Raw genomic sequence first — 24,842 nt, 5'->3', positions numbered from 1 at the left:
CCATCCCAGTCACACGCTGTGGAATAAATAGCTCATTGGGCAGGAAGGCTCTGTAGAACAATGTTTCTTAGTAAGGAATTTGCTCTGCAGCAGCCCGTTAGATGGAAAGAAAGTCAACCTGATGTTGTCAATCCTTCCTGATCCCCAATACAAGGAACATGGTAAGGTGTCAACAGTCCTCTGAACAAAACAGTGAGATGCAGAATGTCAGCCCCAAACTTGCACCACCGCATAAATTATGGACAGTGAACCTACTAATCATACCATTGGCATATTGCTCCTTCTTGCATGGCTTTAGACTGAAGTTCTTTAGAGGTGGAGTGGACATCACCATCCCAGGGTCCACAGGATGGAGGAATGTAATATGGATTGGAATGGACTTCCTGGTATTCTACTATAGAACTGGTGTGACTCTAGCAATGGAAGAAATTGTATCATTGATGTGGAGACAGTGACCACCGGAGTTGCTGAGGGCAAGGAGAGGGAAGAAGAGGTGTGATATGGGCATTTTTGGGACTTGGAGTAGTCCTGGATGATATTGCAGGGGCCGATGCAGGACATTGTATATCCTGCCATCAGGCACTGGATGGACTGATGGAGAGTGTGAACTACCATGTGAACTATGGTCCATGAGGTGTGGCAGTGCTCCAGGGTATATTCACCAAATGCAATGAATGTGCCACAATGATGAAAGGGGGATGTTGATATGGGAGAAGTGGGCGGGGGGGTTGGGAGTTGGGTATATGGGAACCTCTTATGTTTTTAACGTAATGTTTTATGTGATCTATTTATCTTTTTTTAAAAGACAATAATATAAATAAATAAAAATAAATTTTAAAAAGACTAAGTCCATTTCAAAATCTTAAACGTCGTTCTCTTCTGAATAAAAGTTGCTAATATCCTATTATTTTCTTGCCAGGGTTAACTCAGCTCTCTCAGATATAATAAATACCTAAGTCCATGTGATGCAGTTGAATCTGGAGAGTCATCCTCCCAAGATGGCTGCATGGAGGAAGAGAGTCCAGGGAACAAATGCACAAGACAGCAGAGTATAGCAGTAGGTTTTGCAGTTGTACGTAGAGTGAACGACTAGTTCACCCCCAAAAATTCATGTCCCCCTGGAAACCCAGAATGTGACTTTATTTGAAACAAGGATCTTTACACATGTAATTAAGGTAAGATTCTATATGTGACCCCACCCAGGAAGAGGGCAGGTCCTAAATCCAATAAGAGTGTTCTCATAAGTAATAAGAAGGAGAAGACTTGAAAGAAGCAGAGAAGAAGGTGATGTGAAGATGGAGGCAGAGATGGATGATGCATCTGCTAGCCAAGGAATATCAAGGCTTTCTGACAATGACCAAGAAGCTGAAAGAGGCAAGGAAGTTCCCTCCCCTAGAACCTCCAGAAGAAACCAGTGAAGCAGACACCTTGATTTCAGACTCTGTGCCTCCAGAACTGTGAGCAAATGAATCTCTGCTGCTTTAAGCCACCTGGCTTGTTGTACCTTTTTTAGGGGAGCCCCAGGGAACTTGTACATAGGACATCATGCTAATTTTTCTGTAATGATCTGCTTAGGTGGATTTATTATCAATGAATTCCATTTCAGGAAAGCAAAGGGAGTATGACAAATTCTTTACGCAATTAAACAAGGGGTCTCGGGAATCACAAGGTGAAATCTTTGTAATAGATGATCACAGATGTTCTTTCTCTTCTGTAACTTTCTACACTTTCACTCTTTGGTCCATTCATGAAGTGGTGGCCTGGGTGCTTTCAAAGTGTGTTCCAGGCACTCATGAGTTGATACTCAAAAGCAGAATGGATCAAAATGCAAGATCCAATTACATGTTGCCTACAAGAGGAGCACTTTAAAAAAAAGCCACAGCTTGAAAAAATTATTGATTGGAGGAGAGAAGAAGAGCAAAAAAGCCATAAGAAGGCAGCTGATGTAAGTCTGAAATGCAGCAGAAACTAAGACATAGATGATCTGGCCATCCCTGGGAAGCCTGAGCCATGAGAATGCAAGTGAGTCTCATAAAACCCTGTAGAACTTAGGGTGGAAGAGAACAGCCATTTTTTATACTGAAAGTAACTCTTTGAGCATTGACTGAGTACATGTTTCATACAAATTAATCCCTCCCTCAACTACTCTTCCCTTTAAAAAATCATGATATGTGTGGACACAAACCTCTTCATATTTAAGTGAAGAAATCATAAATGCTTTCACAATCATGTCATATGGGCATTAGCATGGCAATAGAACATTATCTAGGGAGTAATAATAGCATGTGATTTTTAAATTCTGTGGTGAGTTGGTAAATCTTTGATTTCATAAATCATTTAGACAGAAAGTTGTTTCTATTAATTTCCTTACTTTTTTTAAAGGACCATAACCATTAATATCTTCTGCCTACCCATTCTAATTGAAATGTAGTCCTTTTCACCTCTTACCTATCAAGCCAGTCCTATACCCTTCTTTCTTCAAGAGAGCTGCAAATGTGGATTCATTTCTGGGGAGCCCTCCTGAGACGCCAAGTCCAGAGATGACTCGGGATATAGTATTTATGTTCTTAGAAGCCATACCTACAAAGGATGCATGAGATCCAGATAAGATCCAGTTATTAGATCCATTATTCCAAGTGAACACAGCTACTTGACTTGCATTGCTATATGTAAGACAATTTTATTTATTTCAAGTTATTCTAAGTTGTTGGGATATCATAACCTTATCTCATTGAAGAGCATGCAGTCCAATTTATTCATCAAGATCATGGTACCTTGTAAATGTAATATATATATATAGTGTATATATATATATATATATATATGGTAATAGCATAAAATATAGTAGGTCAGTGGTTAATGAATTTTAGTGTGATATAGTTTCCTCATTTTATATGAAATGATACTATATTAACTTTAATTGGAAACATGAAGAGCTAAAGATATATATTTTAATCTACAAAACAAACACTAAAAAAAGTGCAAAAATAAAAAAGTTAGTTAACCCAATGAAGACAGGAAAATAAGAACAGATGAGGCACACAGAAAACAAACAGCAAATGAGTAGACCAAAATCCAACCAATAATTACATTAAATGTTAGTGGACAAAACACTATTAAATCTGCATGGATCAAAACAAGATTCAACTACATGTTGGTAAAAGAGAAGCACTTGAAATGGACACAGGTTGAAATAGAAGTTATGGGAAAAAATTCACCATTTCAAAACTAAATGTAATATGGCTGAAGTAGCCCTCTGAACTTCAGCCAGACTAGACCTCAAGGTAAAGGTCATTATCAGATATAAAAAGGAAAATTACATCATGACCACAGGCTCAATTCATCAGGAAGAAAAAAGTAATAGCAGAGCTCCAAAATAAAGGAAAGCAGAATTAAGCAAAGAAATTAAAAATTCCACAATTATAGTCACATTTTAAAACCATTTCTCAGCAGCTGATAGCATAAATAAACCAACCAAAAAAGCAGTAAAGAAATACATTATTTGAATCATTTACCTTGACACAATACAACATTACACATAAAGCTTCCAAATACACATTATTTTTTAGTACACGTAGTATATTCATCTACAACAGTCATGTACAGACACGCTTTGGTTCTCTGACCACAGTAGAATTACATTGGAAATCAAGTAAAGTGTGATATCCAGAAAAAGCCCAAGGTTTGGAAATTAAACAGCATATTTATAAATTTCACAAAGAATCAAAGTAAAAAGCAGAAAATATTCTGAACTGAATTAAAACAAAAAGTAATGTGTCAAAATTTGTGGAATACAGATAAGTAGTGCTGAAAGTAATAGTAGAGAAAAATCCAATGCTTTAAATCAAATTAGTCAAAAACCCATGACTCAAGTTTCTATATTAAGAATCTCATAAAGCAGGATCAAACAAACTCAGAGTAAGATGAAAGGAGAAAATAATAAAGAAAACAGCACAAATCCACAAAATGGGAGGTGAAAAAATTATAGCAAAAAACCTTATACATAGTGGTGAAAGACTGAACGATTTCTTCCAAAATCACGTAAAAGGGAAGGATATCTATACTCAGCATTTTGATTCCACATTCTATTGGGAGTCTTGGCCATTTTAATAAGCAGAAAAAAAAAACTAGATTAAAGGCAAATTGATTAGAAATTAATTAAAATTAATTTATATGACGATTTTTAAAGTAGAAAATCCTAAAGAATCTTCCAACTATTATAATTAATGAGTAAATCTTGTGAGCTCAGGATATAAAGCTATGATAAAAATCAATTGCAGGAAACAGACTTTGGCCCAGTGGTTAGGGCGGCCGTCTACCACATGGGAGGTCCACGGTTCAAGCCCTCGGCCTCCTTGACCCGTGTGGAGCTGACCCATGCGCAGCGCTGATGCGTGCAAGGAGTGCTGTGCCACGCAGGGGTGTCCCCCGCGTAGGGGAGCCCCACGCGCAAGGAGTATGCCCATAAGGAGAGCCGCCCAGCACGAAGGAGGGAGCACCCTGCCCAGGAATGGCGCCGCCCACACTTCCCGTGCCGCTGACGACAACAGAGGCGGACAAAGAAACAAGACGCAGCAAAAAGACACAGAAAACAGACAACCGGGGGAGGGGAGGGGAATTAAATAAAAATAAATAAATAAATTGCATTGTATATGCTAGCAGCAAATTTTTATTGGAAAATGAAATTTAAAAACTAATAGCATTTATAATAGACTCTAAAATTATAAAATGCTAAGAATTTTTTAAAAGTTTCAAATCTTCTATACTGACCACAAAATATTTCTGAGAGGACTTAAAGGAGTCCTAAATAATGGTTAAATATACATGTTTATAAATTGGAAGACTAGGCACTGTCAAGATGGTAATTATTCACCAAGATGGTAATTATCAACCTATTACTTATAGGTTAAATGCAAACCCAATTAAAACCCAGTAGGCTTTTTCATAGACATTAACAATCTATTCCAAATTTTATTTGGAAATACAAAGACTCTAGAAAATCCAATCCAATATTAAAAATGAATGCATTGGAGGAATTATGCTACCTGACTTCTAGCTTCTGTAATCCAGAAGGGGTTCTTTGCCATAAGAATTGACTAAGAAATCAATGAAATAAAGGGAAGAACTCAGAAATAAACCCCAACATGCATGTCATCTTGTTAGGGACAAGAATGGCAAAATAATCCATGGGAGAAAAGAAAGACTTCCCATCTAATCCTCCTCGAAAAACTGGATAGTCATGTAGAAACATGAGCATCGAATTCTACTTTACATCACATGTAAAAACTAATTTGTGATGCATCATAGACCTAACTGTAAAAGGCAAAACCATTGAGCTTTAGAGAAACATTCATGTGACTCCCTTCTTTTCTTTAGGGTAGGCAAATTTTCTTTGGTCACAAAGAGCAAAAAGCACAGAGGAAAAAAAATAAACCGTGTAAGGTGAAGTTAAAAACTTCTGCTCATCCAAAGGTACCATTAAAAACTGATATATGCTATCCAAAGACTGGAAGAAAATAGCTTCTCAGTGTATATGTGCGGTCACCCCTCAGGCTGAAGTGTGGTTTGCTGGCCTGGTGGGGGAGCAGCCGCGGCAGGCCAAGCCGCTGCCCCCATAATAGGGTGGCTGGTCGGACTCACCGCCACCCCTGAAGGGAGCTCGGCATGGGCGCAGAGTGCCCTCGGGTCTCCCCTTCTTGGCAGCCATGCTTCCGCGGCCGCCCCTCCTCCCGGATGGCGCCACACGATGCCTGTGGGGCGGCACCCTTCTTCTTCTTTCTCCCTGCGCAGGCGCAGGGCAGAAAATTCCAGTCTGCCCTTTTCCCCTCCCCTGACAGCAGCAACAGCCAGGCGTGGGCGGAGAAATCCAGTCTGCCCTCCACCCCAGCAACAGCAGCCACCAATCCCTAAACCCTGCCCCTTCCCCCAGCAACAGCGACAGCCAATCTCTAACCACCACCCCTCCCCCGTCCACTACCGCCCACTGACCTTTCGCCGGCAACCAATCAGAACAGGGCGTGGCTTCCACCAATCAGCCTTCCCCAGCCCCTATAAAACTGTTGCCTCTCCCTCAATAAAGTGGACTTGCCTGTTTACCTCGTCTCCGCAGTAGTTCTTCTGCCGTGCGCCCTCCAGTCCTGAGAGCCCCCGACAAGGGCCTGGCCTCCCTTGTCCCCAGTTCGTCGCCTGCCTCTCCGGGCGACCCCTTCGTCGCCGGCTTCTCCGGGCGACCCCTTCGTCGCCGGCTTCGCCGGGCGACCCCGTCAGCTGAACCGCGCAACCCCTGTGAGACCGACCCCTCGTCTGCTGCCGGACTGACCCCTCGTCCCAAGCAGGACCGATCCCTCATCCCAAGCGGGACTGACCCCTCGTCCAGAGCTGGACCGACCCCTCGTCCGCAGCCAGACCCCACCTCTACCGACCGAGCAAGCCGCCACATATATGTGATAAAATACTGTCATCCAATATGTATGTGTGTATGTGTGTGTATATATATAAAATACATATTTATAGGCAAACAGATGTGGCTCAACCAATTGGGCTCCTGTCTACCAAATAGGAGGTCCAGGGCTCAAACCCAGGGCCTCCTGGTGAGGGCAAGCTGGCGGACACAGAGAGCTGGCCCATGCAGAGTGCCAGCCCACACTGGAAAGCCGTCCCATGCAGGAGTGTCAGCTGATGTTGAAAGCTGGTGCAGCAAGATGACCCAACAAGAGACACAGAGGAGAGACAAAAAGAAGATGGAGCAGAACAGGAAGCTGAGGTGGGTTCCAGAGAGTAATCACCTCTCTCCCACTCCAGAAGATCCCAGGATCGGTTCCCAGAGTTGCCAAATTAAAATACAAGCAGACACAAAAGAACACACAGTGAATGGACCTAGAGAGCAGACAACAGGGGAAATGGGGGGTGAGAAATAAAAAATAAATCTTTAAAAAATAATAAAAGTAAAATACATGTTTATATATGTGGGTTAAATTTACCACCTTTAATCATTAAAAACCAATTCTTAAAAGTGGACAACAGGTTTGAAGAAACACCTTCTAAAAGTACACAAATTTCTTACAGGCACACGAGAAAATGTTCACTATCATCTAGTCATCAGAGAAAGGCAAACTAAAACTCCTTAGGATATCTTAGACAACTCTCTCAATGGCTGACATGGAAAATGCCTGATAACATTAAATGTTGAGGAGAAAAGGGAGCAATTAGAACCTTTCCGTTTCCTCCACGATGGTGTAAACTGAAACCACTTTGGAAAAAGTTCTAGGAAGTTTATTACAAAATCAAGCATACACCTACTGCATGGCCCAGCATTTCCACTCCCATATATATTACCCAATAGAAATGACATTTGTCCACAATAAAAGTTGTACGAGAGTATACAAAGGGATTGAAAGTGGCCATCAGAGAGGTACTATTTCTACACTTCTAACCTGACAAGGAATGGACCTGTTAGACAAGCAGAACTGCTTTGTCTTAATATCCTCAAACTAGAAACAGCTCAGGTACCCATCAACAGGAAAATTCATAAACACTGTAGTAGAAGAAAAAAGAATAATCTACTCACATACATAACAATATGTATGAATCTCAAAAGCATTTTGCTTCGGTAAAAGAAGACTTCAAAATGAATTTATCTCTAAAAAAAATCAAAAATTAAAAAAATTTAAATGCATTTGTATAAAATTCTAGAGCAGGCAAAACTAATTATGGTAGGAAAAATCAGAACTGTTGTTGCTAATGTATAAGATATATGAGCTTATACACTTTTCAAAAAGCATCATCTTTTATGCTAAAGATTTGTATGTTAAATTGCATGTAAATTCCCCTGGAAATATGAAAGCAAAAATAAACTGTAAGTAAATATTGAACTCTGGTTAATGATATCCATATAAAATTATTTAGGGAGAAATGCACGGATGTCTGAAATTTGCTTTAAAATAAATAATAAAGTAGCACATGTTCATAGGTAGATTAATACATGGACAGCAAAAATTATGATAAAATATGAATATTAGAAACCAAGTGTTAAGGATACAGGAATTCATGGTAGAATTCTTCTAACATTGCTATATCTTTGCATATCTTCATAAGTTTTAGGAAAAAAATTTAAAAAAGGATGATTTACCAACATTCCCATATTTGCAATGAAATTACAAGGCAAAATGTCCAGATAGAACTTTCAAGAATGTTGGAAACACTACACCTGTGCTTTCCAATATAGCAGTAGTGTGACTAAGATACTAAATATTAAAATTTATTTTTAATTCTTTACACATGTGGTCAGTGGTTTGGAAATCTCGGTTCCTGAAAGACATCAATCAGCTTGAGACTCAGGAAAAAGGTAACACAACGATGGGTGAGGCTTTCAGTACCAGGGAATTTAGGTGCTGTTTTTTTTTTTAATAGAAGACACCGCCAAATCAGTTTCTTTTTAACTGAATATTCATAGAAGCTTAATTTTTTTAATGAAATTTTTATTGCCTTTTTTTTTTAAAGATACATAGTTCACACAAAATGTTACATTAAAAAATATAAAAGGCTCCCACATACCCAACCCCCCACCCCCCTACTCATCCCACATCAACAACCTCTTTCATCATTGTGGCACATTCATTGCATTTGGTGAATACATTTTGGAGCACTGCTGCACCACTACACTCTCCCCAAGTCCATTCAGTGGGTTATGGCAGGATATATAATTCCCTGCATTTGTCTCTGCTATATCATTCAGGACAACTCCAAGTCCCAAAAATGCCCCCACATCACATCTCTTCTTCCCTCTCCCTGCCCTCAGCAACTCCCATGGCCCCCGTCTCCACATCAATAAATATGGTTTAAAAGTGGTAATGCAAGAGGCAGATCTACATACCTGATCTGACAGGGTATCGACCAGTTAGAAAAGCAGTCCTGCTTGGAGTACACAGAGATGCTGCTGCAATGTGCTGGGTAAGTTTCACTCCTTCTTTTGCCAAGAGATCTATATTTGGAGTCCTAGAAAAGAGTGAGTGAAGGAGGAAAATGAAGATTTTTAACAAGCCAGAGTCTGTGACATTTACTTATAAATCGAATCAATGGACCACTGGGTTCTTTCCACAAAAAGTTGATAGCACTGAAGACCCAATTGAGATGTCTGTCGGCTTTTTGATACCAGATGGCACAGTATGAGTGCTTTAGTTTCCATGACTATTTCAGAATGTTCATTTGTTTGCTTTTGTCCAAGACCTAATTTGTTTGTGCTAACTACGTTTAAGCTCAAAGAACAATGTCAAAAGCATTTGTCTTCCTGGTGCTTTATGCTTAGAACTTAAAATTCCCCACCCCACCCCCCAGGAGATTTTAAAATCTAGTCTTTAGAATTCAAAATGAAAATAAAAGGTGAAATAATAGAAGTCAAACAGGAACTTAGCCAGTGTTTACTGCTTAAAAAAAAAAATGAACGGAGTGGGGCATGTGGGGATCCCCTATATTTTCATGTAACATTTATGTAATCTTAAGTATCTTTTTTAAAAAAGATTTTAAGTATTTAAAAAAAGATAAAAAGACAATACCAATTCTGACCATAAAATTCAGCCAAACGTGGTGTCAATTTTTTCTACCAAAGAATTTTTAGATTTACCCAAGGATTTTCTTCAAGTATCTTTACCTGACTGGCTTCCTTGTAAAATAAGCTCAAATATAAATCCAAAATAAAATGATTTCCAGAGAGAGTTTCTTTTTTGCTGAAGAGGGTGGAATATTGTAGGATGCAACTGAATGAGAAGCACATGCTTTCACTCCAGACATAAATATTGCTAGGAATACACATTCTGGCACTGCCCTTTAAGAAGGAACTGAAAATCCGCACCATTCAGTTTCACTTATTTTCATGTCAATTTACTATTTTTTACCTTCTCTTATTATAAGATAGGTGGATAGTTGAATAGAGGATAGATAGATAGATGATATTTAGATAGAGGATAGATAGATAGATAGATAGATAGATAGATAGATAGATAGATAGATAGATAGATGATAGATGATAGATAGATGATAGATAAGGTAGGTAGATAGATGACAGATAATAGATATACAATAGATAAGATAGGTGATTGATACATAGATTATTAGATTAGATACATAGATAAGATGGGTAGGTAGATGATTGGGAGATATATAGAATTACTAGATTAGATAAGTAGGTAGGTAGGTAGATAGACAGATGACTGATAGATACATCAATTATTAGATTAGATAAATAGATGATAGATAATGGATGGAGATGGATGGATTGATGGATGGGTGGCTAGATAGATAGATAGATAGATAGATAGATAGATAGATAGATAGATAGATAGATAGATAGATAGATAGATAGATAGATAGATAGATCCCATAGGTAGATAGGTAAGTGAGAGAGAGAGATTATCTAGCAAGAATCTGAGGCAATCTTTAAAGAATGTTTTTCACAGTTATCTCATATTGATAGACTTAAGAACACAATATAGGGGCAATCCAACTAATCTTAAGAATATAATTCAAAATTCCCATGATTTCCATTTTTAATATTATTATATTTGCTGTCACAAGTCTCCACTCCATGATTTCAACAAGGTCTGAGAGTAGCTTGGGCAAAAGTTATCAAAGGAAACGCCCCAGGCTGTTAAGAATGTGACACAATCACATGGTTTGCCTTGAAGTTGACATCTCTAAACATTTTACCTACCAGGTACCTTGATGTCTGAGTCTCTAAACATATGGCCTGACAAGGCCAAGACAATACCTGATGGTGTCATTTCCATAACACCTGATGTCACCAATCCCAAGGTCATCTGCCATTAGTAATAAAATATTAGGCCGGGAGTCAGATCCACATGTTTCCAAAAATAGAATATACACAGTCAGAGAACCTAGGAAAATCCTGGAAAGCACAAGAAATTACTGTTAGGAATGGAACTCATCATCAATATTTCATATCTGGCACCCTAAGGATATTCACTCCTGGTTGAAAAGAGTTCATCAGAGGCAGGGGAAGTAACCCAGCTGTTAGCCAGCTCGTGCTTCCATTTCCAAAGTTCGAATGTCCTTGAGTCTAGCAAGCCATCGAGTGTCCCCAACCTCATCTTCTCAACACCTTCCAGAAGGCTTGCTTTCTGTAGACCTGAAGCTTGAAATTATTTAGAGGGCAATTTTTTTTTTTTTCATTTTGCATTCAGAGTGACTAAGCTTCAACTTAATGGTATCTCTAAATAAAGTAGAACCTGTCAAGAACACACATTTTCTCTGGAAAAGGAGAAAAAAGGAAAAAGTGAATTTGACTCCTTCCGCAAATTTCCTTGCTGCCTGGTCTTGGTGTGTCCCATTATCTTAGAGTCAAATACAATAGAATATTTGCCCAGAACAATGCAATGAATTATAACATTCAGTACAACTGAATGATGGAATGTGTTAACTGGACCTCCTCCAGTGTCCAGCTCAAATATCTCCTCTTCCATGAGAGATCTGAAGACTCTGATCCTAAAGAGGAGTTCACTCTGAGCTCTAGTCATTTCATTTTTTCAACCACATCATTTTTTCATTGGCTGTCTTCTGCATTATACTGGGTAATCTTGAAATAAAGAAACATGTCTTAGGATATCTCTTTCTTCTATGGCAAATGCACAGTTAACATTTCTGGACCAAATAATGAATGTGTGCTTTAATGAAACAATTTCTTCTCATTAAGAAGAATATTTAAAAAATAAAATTTAATTGCTGCTTCTCAGCCTTTGGCTAAGATCAAGTGGAGTAAAAATAAAATTTGCTTCACTAGAAGATATCCATTAGAGGAAAGTTCAGCATATTTTCCTTCTGATATTTATAGAGTGTATGTAAAACTAAAACTTTGACTTGGGCACTTGAACTGTTATTTTAAGAAATGTTAAGTATCTCTTTTAAAAAGTATGTTGTTGGTTTTCTCTGTCTAGAGGGGCCTACACCAAGTCTTGGTGTATATTTCCATCTTTCTCTCCACTTTCTCAGCAAGTTCTGTTCTTTCCCCCATTTCCCAAATACATTCTGTTTACTAGTCTAACTAAAGTGATGTGTTCATAAAATTCTTTTATGCATCATAGCCAAGAACCTAGCAGAATCCAAAGCTTCTCCCTTTTCATTTGGCGAGCCAGCCAGGAGAAATATAAGTGAGTGGTGCTCCCAGACCCTGCCGGAAACTGGTGAGTTTTAAGACATGTTTGTGTCCTTTTCTTATTCCATTTTAAAGGGGGTTAATGGATAAACTCCCAAAGGACATAAACCCAGTCTGCCCAGACTTCTGACTTCCTCTGTAGAGGTGGCAGGGGCAAGACCCCATGCCATGTAGATCCAAGGAAGTTCTGGGTGGTGAGTGAAACTGCCCTTGAGACCCAGCTGGGCCCATGGCCTAAGTGGAGCAGGAGTCTGCAAGGAGTTTAACAAACCCCTTCTAAGTTCAGAATGGCTATCACTGGGTACATTGTTAACATGGATTGCTAGTCAACTTCTTTTAATTAAAAGTGCCTTTGCCATGGTGGCTGCTGGGGGTAGGGAGTGGGAGGAAGAGATGTGATGTGGGGGCATTTTTGGGGGTTGGAGTTGTCCTGGGTGGTGTTGCAGGGAGAGTTACCAGACATTGTATGTCCCACCATGGCCCACTGGGTGGACTGTGGGAGAGTGTGGGCTATGGTGTGGACCATTGACCATGAGGTGCAGCAGTGCTCAGAGATGTATTCACCAAATGCAATGAATGTGTCATGATGATGGAGGAGGTTGTTGTTGTGGGAGGAGGAGTGGGGTGAGAGGGGTGGGAGGTATATGGGGACCTCATATTTTTTTTAATGTAACATTTAAAAAGAAAGACGAAAAAAATGTTGGGTTTAGCTGAGGAAGTTGGCCCCTGGGAGTGGCTATGACATGAGCTCACTCATGGCCAGCTCCTAAAATTGGTCCAGTAAGCAAATCATTTAAAGTTCCCTAGCAAGACCCTTTCCTAGTGGGAAAGCCTAGCTTGGGTGTTAAGTTCTGGGAACCAGACCCAGAAGACCCCAAGATCTCTAAGGCTTAGGGGACACCCAGAGACAAAGCTCCTGATCCCCAAAATGTGCCACAGTGAGCAGGGCTCCCAATTTCCAGGACACCAGCTCAGCGAGCAACCTCGTTCCATCAGGACAGTGGTGGGACGCCATCCAAACTGGCAAATGCATTTTCCTCCTCTAGATTTATGGGCGACTCTTAAACTGGGACAACCTGCCTAGTCTAATCTGTTCCTGCCACACCCCATGGTCACAGTGCAGCCAAGAGTGGGATCTGTATGGGACTCTACACTCCAGTCAAGCCCGTGTAAGAGAGAAGGAGAGGACAGAAAGATCTGAGGGCTAGAGACCACACCCATGTGGCAGCATGTCCTTAAAGCAGGAGTTCTTTTTTTGTTGTCTTTATTTTTTAATATTACATTCAAAAAATATGAGGTCCCCATATACCCCCACCCCCCTTGCCCCACTTCTCCCCCCATAACAACAACCTCCTCTATCATCATAAGACATTTATTGCATTTGGTGAATACATCTCTGAGCACCACTGCACCTCATGGTCAATGGTCCACACCATAGCCCACACTCTCCCACAGTCCACCCAGTGGGCCATGGCAGGACATACTATGTCTGGTAACTGTCCCTGCAGCACCTTCCAGGACAACTCCAACCCCTGAAAATGCCCCCACATCACACCTCTTCCTCCCACTCCCTACCCCTAGCAGCCACCATGGCCACTTTCTCCACACCAATGCCACATTTTCTTCCATTACTAATCACTATAGTTCATGAACAGAATATCAGTAAGTCCACTCTAATCCATACTCTATTTCTCCATCCTGTGGAACTTAGAATGGTTGTGTCCACTCCACATCTATATCAAGAGGGGGCTTAGATTCCACATGGATGCTGGATGCAATCCACCTGCTTTCAGTTGTAGGCACTCTTGGCTCCATGGTGTGGTGGTTGACCTTCTTCACCTCCATGTTAGCTGAGTGGGGTAAGTCCAATAAACCAGAGTGTAGGAGCTAAAGTCTGTTGAGACTCAGGGCCTGGCTATCACATGGTCAGTCCAGAGATTCAGGTCCCCTGGGTATACATTAAACCCCAGCACCAACTACAGTTCTGGTAAAAGTAACAGGAGAGACTTGTGGACAAAGATCACATCTAAGTCCAACACCATCACACAGAAACACAAACTCCAAAGAAGGACCAACTGACATGGCACTGAACTCCATCTGCCATGACCATAGGACCTGTGGGTCTCTGTAGCCCTCAGAAGAACCAATACCTGGGGTTGTATCTACTTTATCTGTCTCTGGGACTCTGCTGAGGTGTGCATAAGGGCAACCCTTCTGATAACCTCCCGGCTCTTTTTGGAGACTCATAGTCATATAAACTCATTTGTCCTTTCTTAATATGGAGTCTGTATTAAGGTTGATAGCCCCTGCTTTAAAAGGATGAGGAAATGATTCTAATTACCAGACCTCTCCTCTGTAAAATAAGGAATCTCCTCATGAGCCATCAATTATGATTAAAAAGTCCTTGGCTTTTCTAACTCGCTATTTCCTTTTAACACCCCAATTTGCATATCATCTGGACAGGGCTTCTCTAGACCCCTTAGCTCTGTCTCTAGCAGCTGCCCAGGGATTTTCCTAGAGAATTCAAGCTAGAGGGTTCTGCATGATGTTTCAGCTGTGGACAGACACTGGGAGCTTTGCATCCAGATGATTCTAAATTCAGGTCTTTCCCTAAGCTAAGCTAAGCGTGTAAAATTCTCTCTTTTGAACCAGTCTGTACTTGCTTTAACTGTCACTCTGCTCATGCCCAGGAAATTGTAAGTCAGATTTGGGGTTGGATAATGGTGAAAGGTAACCTAAAAGAAAACGAGTCTTGAAATGTCAATGCTAACCTCAATTAAAATTGATATACAAAGAAATCACAAGTAGAATTAATTTCAACTGCGGTAAAAGAAAACCTTAGCAAATTTGTTACTGGTAAAATTGTTTTAGTTGCTTAATGGGGAAAAAAAAAGTATGTTATTAAATTGTATTATTGCCAATGTCAAATTCTTACATGATGTTCATGTTACATGGCGTAATTAGAAATCATCCTACAGCACTTGCTCAACTCACCAAGGTTTCATGGCAATATCCAAGTTACTTTCTATTTTTCTTGACGTACGATAGTATTCCCTGTAAAATAAATTCATTATCCCTCAGTGTATTGAATTAATTATTAAAACAAGGACCTCTTGGCTTCAGAAATGATTTTACTCACAAGCTCTTCCTAAATCACTGCTCTCAGTTAAAAATGAGCTCTTTGCCATGACACAAATCAACACAAGTTGCTGTTATTGGCACTATTATTGAGGTTCCCTGATCTTCATACAAATTGGGGAAGTTATATTCAACTCACAGTTTTAAAGCTTCTTTTTGCACCAGCTTGTGGTCGGTGAAAAAGTTTGAAAGACTTGATGGGGCTAGTTTCCCAATCCAGGGAAATGAATTGGGAACCCCAGAGACAGAGAAAGCTCTGAAATTTTCTCTCCTCCATCCCCAGGAATTTGGGGGATAGATTCCCAGCCATAAGGAAAGTGAAAGAAAAGCAAGTCAGGAAGAATCATGTCTCTTTGCAAAGCAAACCAATCTGATCACTCCAAATCCCTTCTGAGAAAACAGCTAGGGACTTAATTGCTAACTCTATCCCATCAATCAGATGCCGTCTGTAAAAAAAACTCAACGTGACATTACAACTTTCCTTACCCTTTCCATAGCTAAAGAACAGGAAGCAAAGGCTCAATCAAAGGCACCTTGGAATTATCTTCTTACCTGTCTTTCTCAGCAACTTGAGGAATCTCCAACTTTTGCAGTGAGTTTGGGGGAAATATAAGACGTTTGTCTCCCTAACAGACTTGGCAGCTCTCCAGAATCATCCCAAATCCCAGAAAATCTGTTCTTGGCAATCCCGCAGAATTCACCTCTCAAAGGGATCCCAGAAAAAGAAGGTCTGTGAAGGTAGACACTCTGTCCTGACAACTGAGAAATAGTTGCAGGCGGTGGCTGTTAATTCCTGTACATTGTGTTACAGAGATAAGTATGGATTGCCTGAGCAAGCCATCTACCTCAGGCTATAATCAGCTAACTCAGCTGTGTATCCAGTACTGGTCCTAATAAAAGTCCTGAGTCAATAAAAACCAACTTCAGTCTTGCTTACACTGAAAGGAATCCATGAAAATTTAAATGCTCTGTTAGGCACTGTAAGTGTCTGATGCACATTCACTGTTTTGCTAAATGAAAGTTAACCGTACTGGAAGCTTAATATCTAGTGAATGCTGATGACTAAATGTTCTGCTAAGGAAGAGGCAAAACTCTAAATTCTATGCAAAGGCAGCTTTATTCAATCAAATGAGTTTCAGGTTATATTAAATGATTATGATAATTGAGCAAACACAGAAAGGAAAAGTAATTAATTGTAGCACTGATGTGGAGAAAGCGGCCACGGTAGCTGCTGACGGCAGGGAGAGGGAAGAAGAGATGTGATATGGGAGCATTTTCAGGACTTGGAGTTGTCCTAAATGATATTGCAGGGACAGATGCTGGACATTATATATCCTGCCATACCCCATTGAATGGACTGGGGGAGAGTGTGAACTACAATGTAAACTCTAATCCATGTGGTGCAGCAGTGCTCCAAAATGTATTCACCAAATGCAATGAATGTGTCACAATGATGAAGGAGGTTGTTGATGTGGGAGGAGTGGGGTGAGGGGGGATGGAGGGCATATGGGAGCCTCTTATATTTTTTGAATGTAACATTTAAAAATATATAAAATAAAGAGATCATAGAACCAACAATAGCAAAAATACTCCAACATCAGAAAAAATTTAAAAAAAACAAAGAATGAAAATATATACATCACCTAATTGGGAAAAACACCTCTGACCGCTCACGTGAGTGGGGAACCCCTTTGCAGCTGATCAGAGTTCAGGTTGGAGAAATGGTCCCAGGTATCCCTTAAAAGGGATGGCTCTCTCCTAGGTGAGACTTGGCTGGAAGCTTGGGGACCATCCCTTTATAGGGGTTCTGGACCTCAGAACTCCGCTGTGTCTTGCAACTTGTGAGCAATGACCTCATGGAAAGTATCCAAGAATCATCTGGAGTAGGGTGGCCAGCCTTCCACAGGAGAGATGCGCTGTCTTGAGCGGTCTTTGCTCTACTCTACTCATGGTACTCTGAACAGGAACGCAAAGGTTTTCAGCTTTGAGTTGTACAGGGGATACAAAAAGGATGCGCAAGTGCCACATCTGGTATTTAGTTCTTCTTCAACATTTGTTTTTTAGGTAATAGATAATGGGATTGCCTGCATAGCAGCATTCCAACATACTCGAGGACAAAGGGCAAGTTAATCATTCACAATTCTAGGCTAAAACAGCAGCGACTATTGCTTAGAAAGCTCAAGAATTCACGATTCTGAATAATAATTTCCTTACAGGACATCATTCACGTGTCTAACGTTGGCAACCATACTATAAGGTGTTTGCTGATCTATCCACTTTACAGAGAGGAAATTGCATTAAATGGCATGAAGTTCCCCAGCTGGTGAGTAAAAAGGCCAGGATTCAAAGCCAGGTTTTGGAGGGGTAGTAAGGAATACAACGATGGAAGACAGAAGTGGCTGCCATCACCAGGCAGCTGATTCCAGATTCTTTACTTTTCTCCATCATTTTCCATTTCTCCAAGAGAACTGGATTGTTCAGCGTAGACTGGATCAATTGATCCTTAAATCTCTTTTTCTCTCTCTGTGCTGTAGGTGTGTGTGCTGGTTTGAGTCTTTCATGGACCCCAGAAAAGCCCATTCTTAAAGTTATTCCATTCCTGTGAGATGGACTCCTTTTAAAATCTTAAGAGAAAAGTCACCTCATTTAAGGTGGGTCTTAATTCTTTACTGGAGTCCTACGTACATGGAGGAGAGCGGAGAATAAAAGCTGTCCTTTTACCCAGCCATGTGAAAGAGGACTCCAGGTTCACTGGAAGCTGCAGAAAGTCAGAGAAACTCTGATAAGCTGAGAGAGAGGTCAGAGACTTGAATCAGGGGAACAACCCAAAGCTGAAGAGACAAAGCCAGGGGAGAGATGAGCCATATGCCTGATTGCCCACAGCTGAGTTGGGGGAGGAAATGAGCCTGGAGGCGAAGGTGGAGACCAGCCGCCATCTTGCCTTGCCACGAGGCCAGAGTCCAGTATCTGCCAGCAGTGGACCTTTGGTAAGAGAGCATCTCTGACAATGCCCTGATTTGGACATTTTCACAGCCTTGCAACTGTAAGATTTCCCCTTAATAAATCTCCATTATCAAAGCCAACACATTTCTGGTACTTTGTATCGGCCAAAACACAGTGTGTTTCCTATGGAAAAAAAAAAAAAAAAAACAAGGATTTTTTAAAAAAGAAATAGAAAGTATGCAAATTGTGCCAATTCAATGTCAGAAAGATCAGTGCTAAGAATTTTTAGGTTGCGTATTTTATATTCAAGTTAAATGTATACTTACAGAAATAGTTACATTCATAAATCTTTAATCTCTTTATCATGCACATCTGTAGCTCCCAACCCAGTACTTACCATATACACACAACGCAACAATACAAACGCATTACAGCACAATAAATATAGAAACACACACAGAGCCTCTTCAACTTTTAGACAAGCTGATTGGAGGTTCTTTTGTTTTCTGTAATTAAGAGTGGGAGAGAATTGCATTACTGGAGATAAAGTTCTTTCCAAGGAGGGTGTGTTAGGAAATACAACCAAGCAAGTTGAAGAGGTTGCCACCACCAGAAAATGAATGTCCTTTTGGGTTAGAGTGTCATAGTCCAGGTATAATTTAATGTTTTCTTATAGTAAGACCACATCACTCTTTCTAAAGTGGCCACTGTGTGCCTTGTTGGGGAAAAGAGTTCATCAAAACAGATGTCTGCTGGTATTTATCATCCTAGCCATCTCATAAACCCTAATGAAATTTACCCTGGTTTCCTTAAACTCTCAGAAAAATAAAGGGAAAATCCTGTACCCCATCTGGAAATAATATCTTTCCTTCAAATTTATGGACAGCCATAAAGATTGAATATTTCTTGCTGACGAAGAGTCAACATTTGTATGTGTACCTGATTCACTAAACCTATAAATGCTTATTAACCACATGCTAATAAAAGGTTTTGTTCTAAATCCTACAAATATGGACAATAAGATTTATTTTCCATATCAAATATTTCATTGTTCCAAGGAAATAGAGATGATTAAATATATCACTTCAGACCCAGACTGTCTGCCACAAAGCCCATTCTTCTAAGAGTCACACTGGATTTTTGCGTGCACATGCTTTTTTATTATGGCAACATATATACACCATAAATTTACCTGTTTTAACTACTGTACAGAATAAAAGTCAGTGGCTTTAAGTATACCAGCATGTTGTGCTACGATCTCCACCATCCATTGCCAAAATGAATTCACCCCAAATAGAAATTCTGCACCATGAAACAATAATTCCCTTCCCCACTCTACCCCACCCATCTCTATGAATTTGCATATTCTACCCATTTCATAAAAGTGAAGCTATACAACATCAATCCTTTTGTGTGTGGCCTATTTCAACGTGGTGACTTCATATCTTGTAACATGTGTCATATGGCATGTGTCAGAACTTGAATCTTTTTATGAAAGAACATCCCACGCTTTATATATTCCACCGTTTGTTTATCAGTTCATCTGCTGACACATGCTACAGTTTCGAGGTCCCTGGCTAATAAGGATTGGAAAGGCAGATATGGATAGTTTGCGCAATTCTGTGCAGTTCATGTTTGAGATTTCCATGGACTTCTCCAATGAGATCTTTCAATAAAGTGGAATTATCGTTCATCCATGTATTTAACACATATTTAATTTTTAAATTTTTTTAATTTTTAAAGAAGTTTTAGATTACATAAATTTTACATTAAAAAAATATAAGGGATTCCCATATGCCCCACTCCCTCTCCTCCCACACTTTCCCACATTAACAACACCCTTCATTAATGTGATGCATTTGTTACAATTGATGAACCCATAGGAAGCATTGCTACTAACAGTGGACTGCAGTTTTCATCATGGTTTACACTGTCCCTCTCAACTTTGTAAGCTATGACAAAATATACAATGACCTGTTTCCATCACTGCCGTGCCATGCAGGACAAATACAATGTCTTGAAAATGCCCCCCATATTTATTTTTATGAATTTTTGTTTATCTCTTATGTGCCAAGTCTTTTATAGGTGCGAGGGTACACCAATGGTGCACTATTTACATACGTGTACAATTAAATACCTTTTATTAAAAAAAACTTGATGTGTATTCAAAATTCATCACTTCGAATTACCTTCTTGCATTTTACTCTTGCTCATGCTGTAGAGTTTACTTACCTCAGTTGTATTTGTATGGTGGGAATATTATACAACAGCGACCTCTTCCAATCTCTTCCCAACTTTGTCTTCAGTGCTATCACACCAGTACCCTAAAATGGGCCACCGTGGAAGAATCAGCACCCCAGAAATTGGCAAATGCTGCAAAATAGGACTTTCGAATGTTTTAAGAGTTGGTTCTTAAGCCTTTACCAACACACACCTGGATTAACAGGTAAACAAAGTTCCTTTTTTCACAGAGATTTCTTTTGAAAGGCAAGTGGCTCAGGAAAACACAGCAAATCCCTAGCTAGAATGATGAGAACAGATTGCCACATAATGCACAGAAAATTGACTCTATGGTTGAGAAATGCTGGTCTCTGAGTGTTTGGCAGTCTAAGGGACTAGGGAGAAGGGAAAGCAGTTCATTGGACTCATTCAGGTCAGAGTTCAGGAGAAGGGTGTCCAGAAGAGCTCTTTTTCCAGAAAATTAAGATTTCCTTTAGTTTTTTTTTTACCAGATACATATAATTTTTAAAAAATCATACAATATGTTACACAATATATTTGGTTCATAGTAACACAATTCTAGAGCGTTTGTCCTTTTGTGTCTGGCTTGCTTTGCCCAACATCATGTCCTCCAGGTTCATCCATATTGTCATATGCTTTATGACTTCATTTCTTCTTATTGCTGCATAATATTCCATCGAGTGAATACACCACAGTTTGTTTATCCATTCATCCATTGCAGCAGAGTTCTTAACTCTTAGAAAGAGGAATTGAATGGAGAGAGCTGATGGATTTGGGGTTATGTAGGTTATTCTAATCTCCCTGAGCTGCTATGACAAATACCACACAATAAGTTAGCTTAAACAAGGGGAATTTATTGGCTCCCAGTTCTGAGGCTAGGAGAAGTCCAAAATCTAGAAAATGGCAGAGCTTACTTTCTCCACCTGTGGCATTCTGGTGCTGGTTGCCAGCCATCCTTGTGTTCCTTGGCTTTCCCATCACAGGGTGATGTCCTCTCCTTTCTCTTCTTAGTTCCTGCTTCTCCATGTAGCCTTCTATGACCAAGGCTTCTGTCTTTTCATGAGGACCTCCAGTATAAAGGATTAAGGTACACTCTGCTTCTGTTGGCCACAATTAAAAATAACATCTTCTAAAGGTCCTAGTCACAATTGGTTCTCACCAACTGGAAAGTGGATGAAGAAGTGTAAACTGGGGCACATAACTCAACCTAACGCAATTTGAGAACAGCTTCGGCAAACCATCCAGAAAAACCCTGATGACTGAATGGAACAAGAAACCTTAAACCTTTCAAAGTAACAGAAGATGTTGTTCTTGCCACAACATCGTTGTTTTGGTTTCTTTCCCTTATATTGAGCAGGTGGAGAAATGATGATTTGGAAGGATGCTGGTTTCTCCTGAAGGTTCCTTGAATTTCATGTGAGAAACTCAGCAAGTTATGCTGTAGATAGCAGCAAGTCAAGTTTCACTCTGCAGGACCCAGGATATGTGGAGGCAAGGAAGCACATTGGAGTTCCATGAGGAGTGCTCTGCAGTAGTTTATGGAATGGGTGCAAGAAATCTTTCCCCAAATGCAATGGCTAGCGAATATCTGCCCTTACTTTTCAACGTGAACCTTACAGTAAATAAGGGGGGGTGGGATTGAGCATGACACGTTTCTTCTCTGTGGAGCTTGACTGCCGGGGCTCCTGCATCCAGGAATAAGCATAGACCAAGGGAACCATATAAAAGAAGTCTTCACTTCACGCAGCCAAACTACACACAGCTTATTGACAACTCCAGTTCCATAAGAACAGAAATCAAAACCAAACACATTAAGAATACAACCTGTAGGTTCTGGACACAAACCAGAAGCCCCTCCCCTATAAACAGGCAATAATGCAAGATTATTTTTTTAAGATGCTAATCTTTAAGAGGTGAGGACAGAATTCCCTTCAGAAAGGTAGCAAGTTGCCTTTCATTAAGTGTGTAAATTTGAGAGGCAAAGGCAGTGTGTATGAATGAGCATTACCAAATCTTGAAAAAAAGAATTGCAATGAATACATTTTCCTAAAGATCTATAAAACCACCAATGTTCTTTGCTCAACCAGCATTTTTTCATCCAATGTGAGAAAGTGAGTGAAATTAAAGTAATGTGAGAAAATGAGTAAAAACGAGTTGCATATCCACCGCTTGAATTATAAATATTTTTCCATATAATTGAATCATATTCTTCCATGTAATCTTCTCTGAAGTACTGTCCAACACAAAATAAGGAAATACTATACTCAGTTATATATCCTTGACAATGCAATTTTATTGCGTATATTGCCTTCTGGGAAAATGGAAAACTGTCATACATGCTATTTTTAATTTGAAAGAACAATGTACACATGGTACATGGGCACATGGTAATGGGGAATTAAGGTTGAAGATGGAATTTAGGTTTTTAATTGATTGACTGTGAAATAGGGAAACTCTCCTGGATTTTCTGGGTGGGCCCAATTATAATCACCAGGGACTTTGAAAGTGGAAGAGGGAGGCAGAAGAAGAGGTCAAAGGGAGTCAACGTGAGATAGACTTGACCTGCCATTGCTGGCTTTGAAGATGGAGGTAGGAGTCATAAGCCAAGGAACACAGTCTCCTCTAGAATATGGAAAAGGCAAGGAAAAGGATTCTCCCCAGGATCCTCCAAAAATGAATGCAGCCTAATGATACCTTGATTTTAGCCCCATGAGACCTACAGGAGTCTAAGGTAACAAGTTTGAAATCTCTTAAACCATGCATTTTGTGGTAATTTATCACAGCAGCAACAGGAAGCTAATGCACTTGGAAATATCTAGAATAGACTTTTCTTCTAAATTAAGCTGTGGTGGCATGCCAGTGTTTCACTCAATAGCTCTAATCCTAAATTTCTGTTTGGAATTGCTCATCTTGCTCACAATTTTTTTTTTCAGAAAGCTGAAAATGTTTCAGGCACTTTATAGCAGTTAAATATTTGTTGAATGAATCACAAATACAATTTTACCTACTTAAATGCATAGTTCCTAAATTTCTCTCAAAACCATCTTTAACCAGTTCAATATTTATGAATTCCAAAAAAGATAATGATTATGTTTGTAAGCTGCTTTGTTCCTCTGGGTGTGATGCCCTTTGAATGCATTAGATTCAGCTGACATGTCTTGATTAAATTACTTGTTAAGATTAGGGCTTTGATTCAACCACGTCAGTAAGGCATGATTTAGAATGAGTCTTCTCCCCCTTGGTGGTGATATAAATGGACACTCACTCAAGAAGACACACAGGAAGGGAGAGAGAGAGTTCCATAGACATGACAGAGGGGAGAACTTGAGGAGATAACTTTGATCCTGTAGCCCTGGGAAGAGAGATGAGCCATTTGCGTGATAGTTTGCAGATGAGCCGGGGAAGAAACAAACCCTATGCCAGCCTGGAACTGAAACTTTGCGGAGAGTGCCTGCCATCTTGCTTCAACACATGGCAACTGACTTTGGTGAGAAAGCAACATTGAGGTGGACTCTCTAGGGCCTTGTAACTGTAAGATTTTACCCCAAATAAATACCCTTTATAAAAGCCAAAAGATTTCTGGTACTAAGCATCAGCACCCCTTTGGCTGACTCACTATCCACACTCCATTATTGCCATTTTCACCTAAACTACCGTCTACCTTCCCCAAAACTCCATTGCCGTAGGCAGAATTTCAAGAATGGTCTCAGTGATGCTCAACCTGGTGAGAACCTATGATAAGGTGAGAAAAGTGTGGTTTGGCAGTGAATGGGGGTGGTGGTGGTGCAGGGATGTTAGTGGGATTGATAGTGTGAGGGTGAACAATAATGGAGGGTGAGTTGGACTATCCAGAGAACTAGGGGGAAGGTTGGAGGAAGGAACAGGTGAACTCTGGGAAGGTAGAGGTCTGTGGTTGAAATACAATCCTGGGAATGTTCTTTTGGCAAATGTGGCAATGGAGGATTACTGCTGCAGGGTATTGGTGGTGGAGTATGTGTGGGAGAGGGTGCACCTGGGCATGCGTCTATGGAATATTTATGTGTTCATCTTGTTATAGTGATGGATGTAGGATTACCAAATACCTGAAAGTAACTTGTTTCTGTCCCTGTTGCTAGGATGCAAAGGAAAGAATTGTATGTAAAGCAGGAGGTAATGAGAGGCAACCCTCTCTTTGGGCCAAATTCCACTTTCGGTGGTCAAGAATATCCTGTTGAAGCAATGAAGTATGAAGACCAGCTTCATCTGGTTGGCTGGACCTGCACAGAAGAAGCCTCTTGCTGTCCTCACTTCGACTTAATTAATGTAGTAAAATTCCCACTCAGGGGTGGAGTTATCTGCCCCTTTCTTGATTACACAA

General features: G+C 40.1%; 1 protein-coding gene across 1 annotated transcript in view; it reads right to left on the bottom strand.

Annotated features, from left to right (window-relative positions):
* LOC101436498 (arylsulfatase F) overlaps positions 1 to 21,439 on the bottom strand; it is a 30,466-nt gene extending 9,027 nt beyond the window's left edge. Inside the window, exons 1-4 of the mRNA XM_058291941.2 lie at positions 21,400 to 21,439; positions 10,763 to 10,889; positions 8,873 to 8,994; positions 2,449 to 2,580 (exon numbers count right to left, since the gene is read on the bottom strand). Coding sequence (XP_058147924.1) covers positions 2,449 to 2,580; positions 8,873 to 8,994; positions 10,763 to 10,889; positions 21,400 to 21,439 — 421 coding nt within the window. The remainder of the gene's footprint in view (positions 1 to 2,448; positions 2,581 to 8,872; positions 8,995 to 10,762; positions 10,890 to 21,399) is intronic.
* Between the last annotated feature and the right edge of the window lie 3,403 nt (positions 21,440 to 24,842).

The sequence above is a fragment of the Dasypus novemcinctus genome, chromosome X (assembly GCF_030445035.2).
Source record: "Dasypus novemcinctus isolate mDasNov1 chromosome X, mDasNov1.1.hap2, whole genome shotgun sequence".
Classification (NCBI taxonomy): domain Eukaryota; kingdom Metazoa; phylum Chordata; class Mammalia; order Cingulata; family Dasypodidae; genus Dasypus; species Dasypus novemcinctus.
Note: the sequence above shows the minus strand (reverse complement) of the source record. Positions and strands in the feature narration are given on the sequence as shown.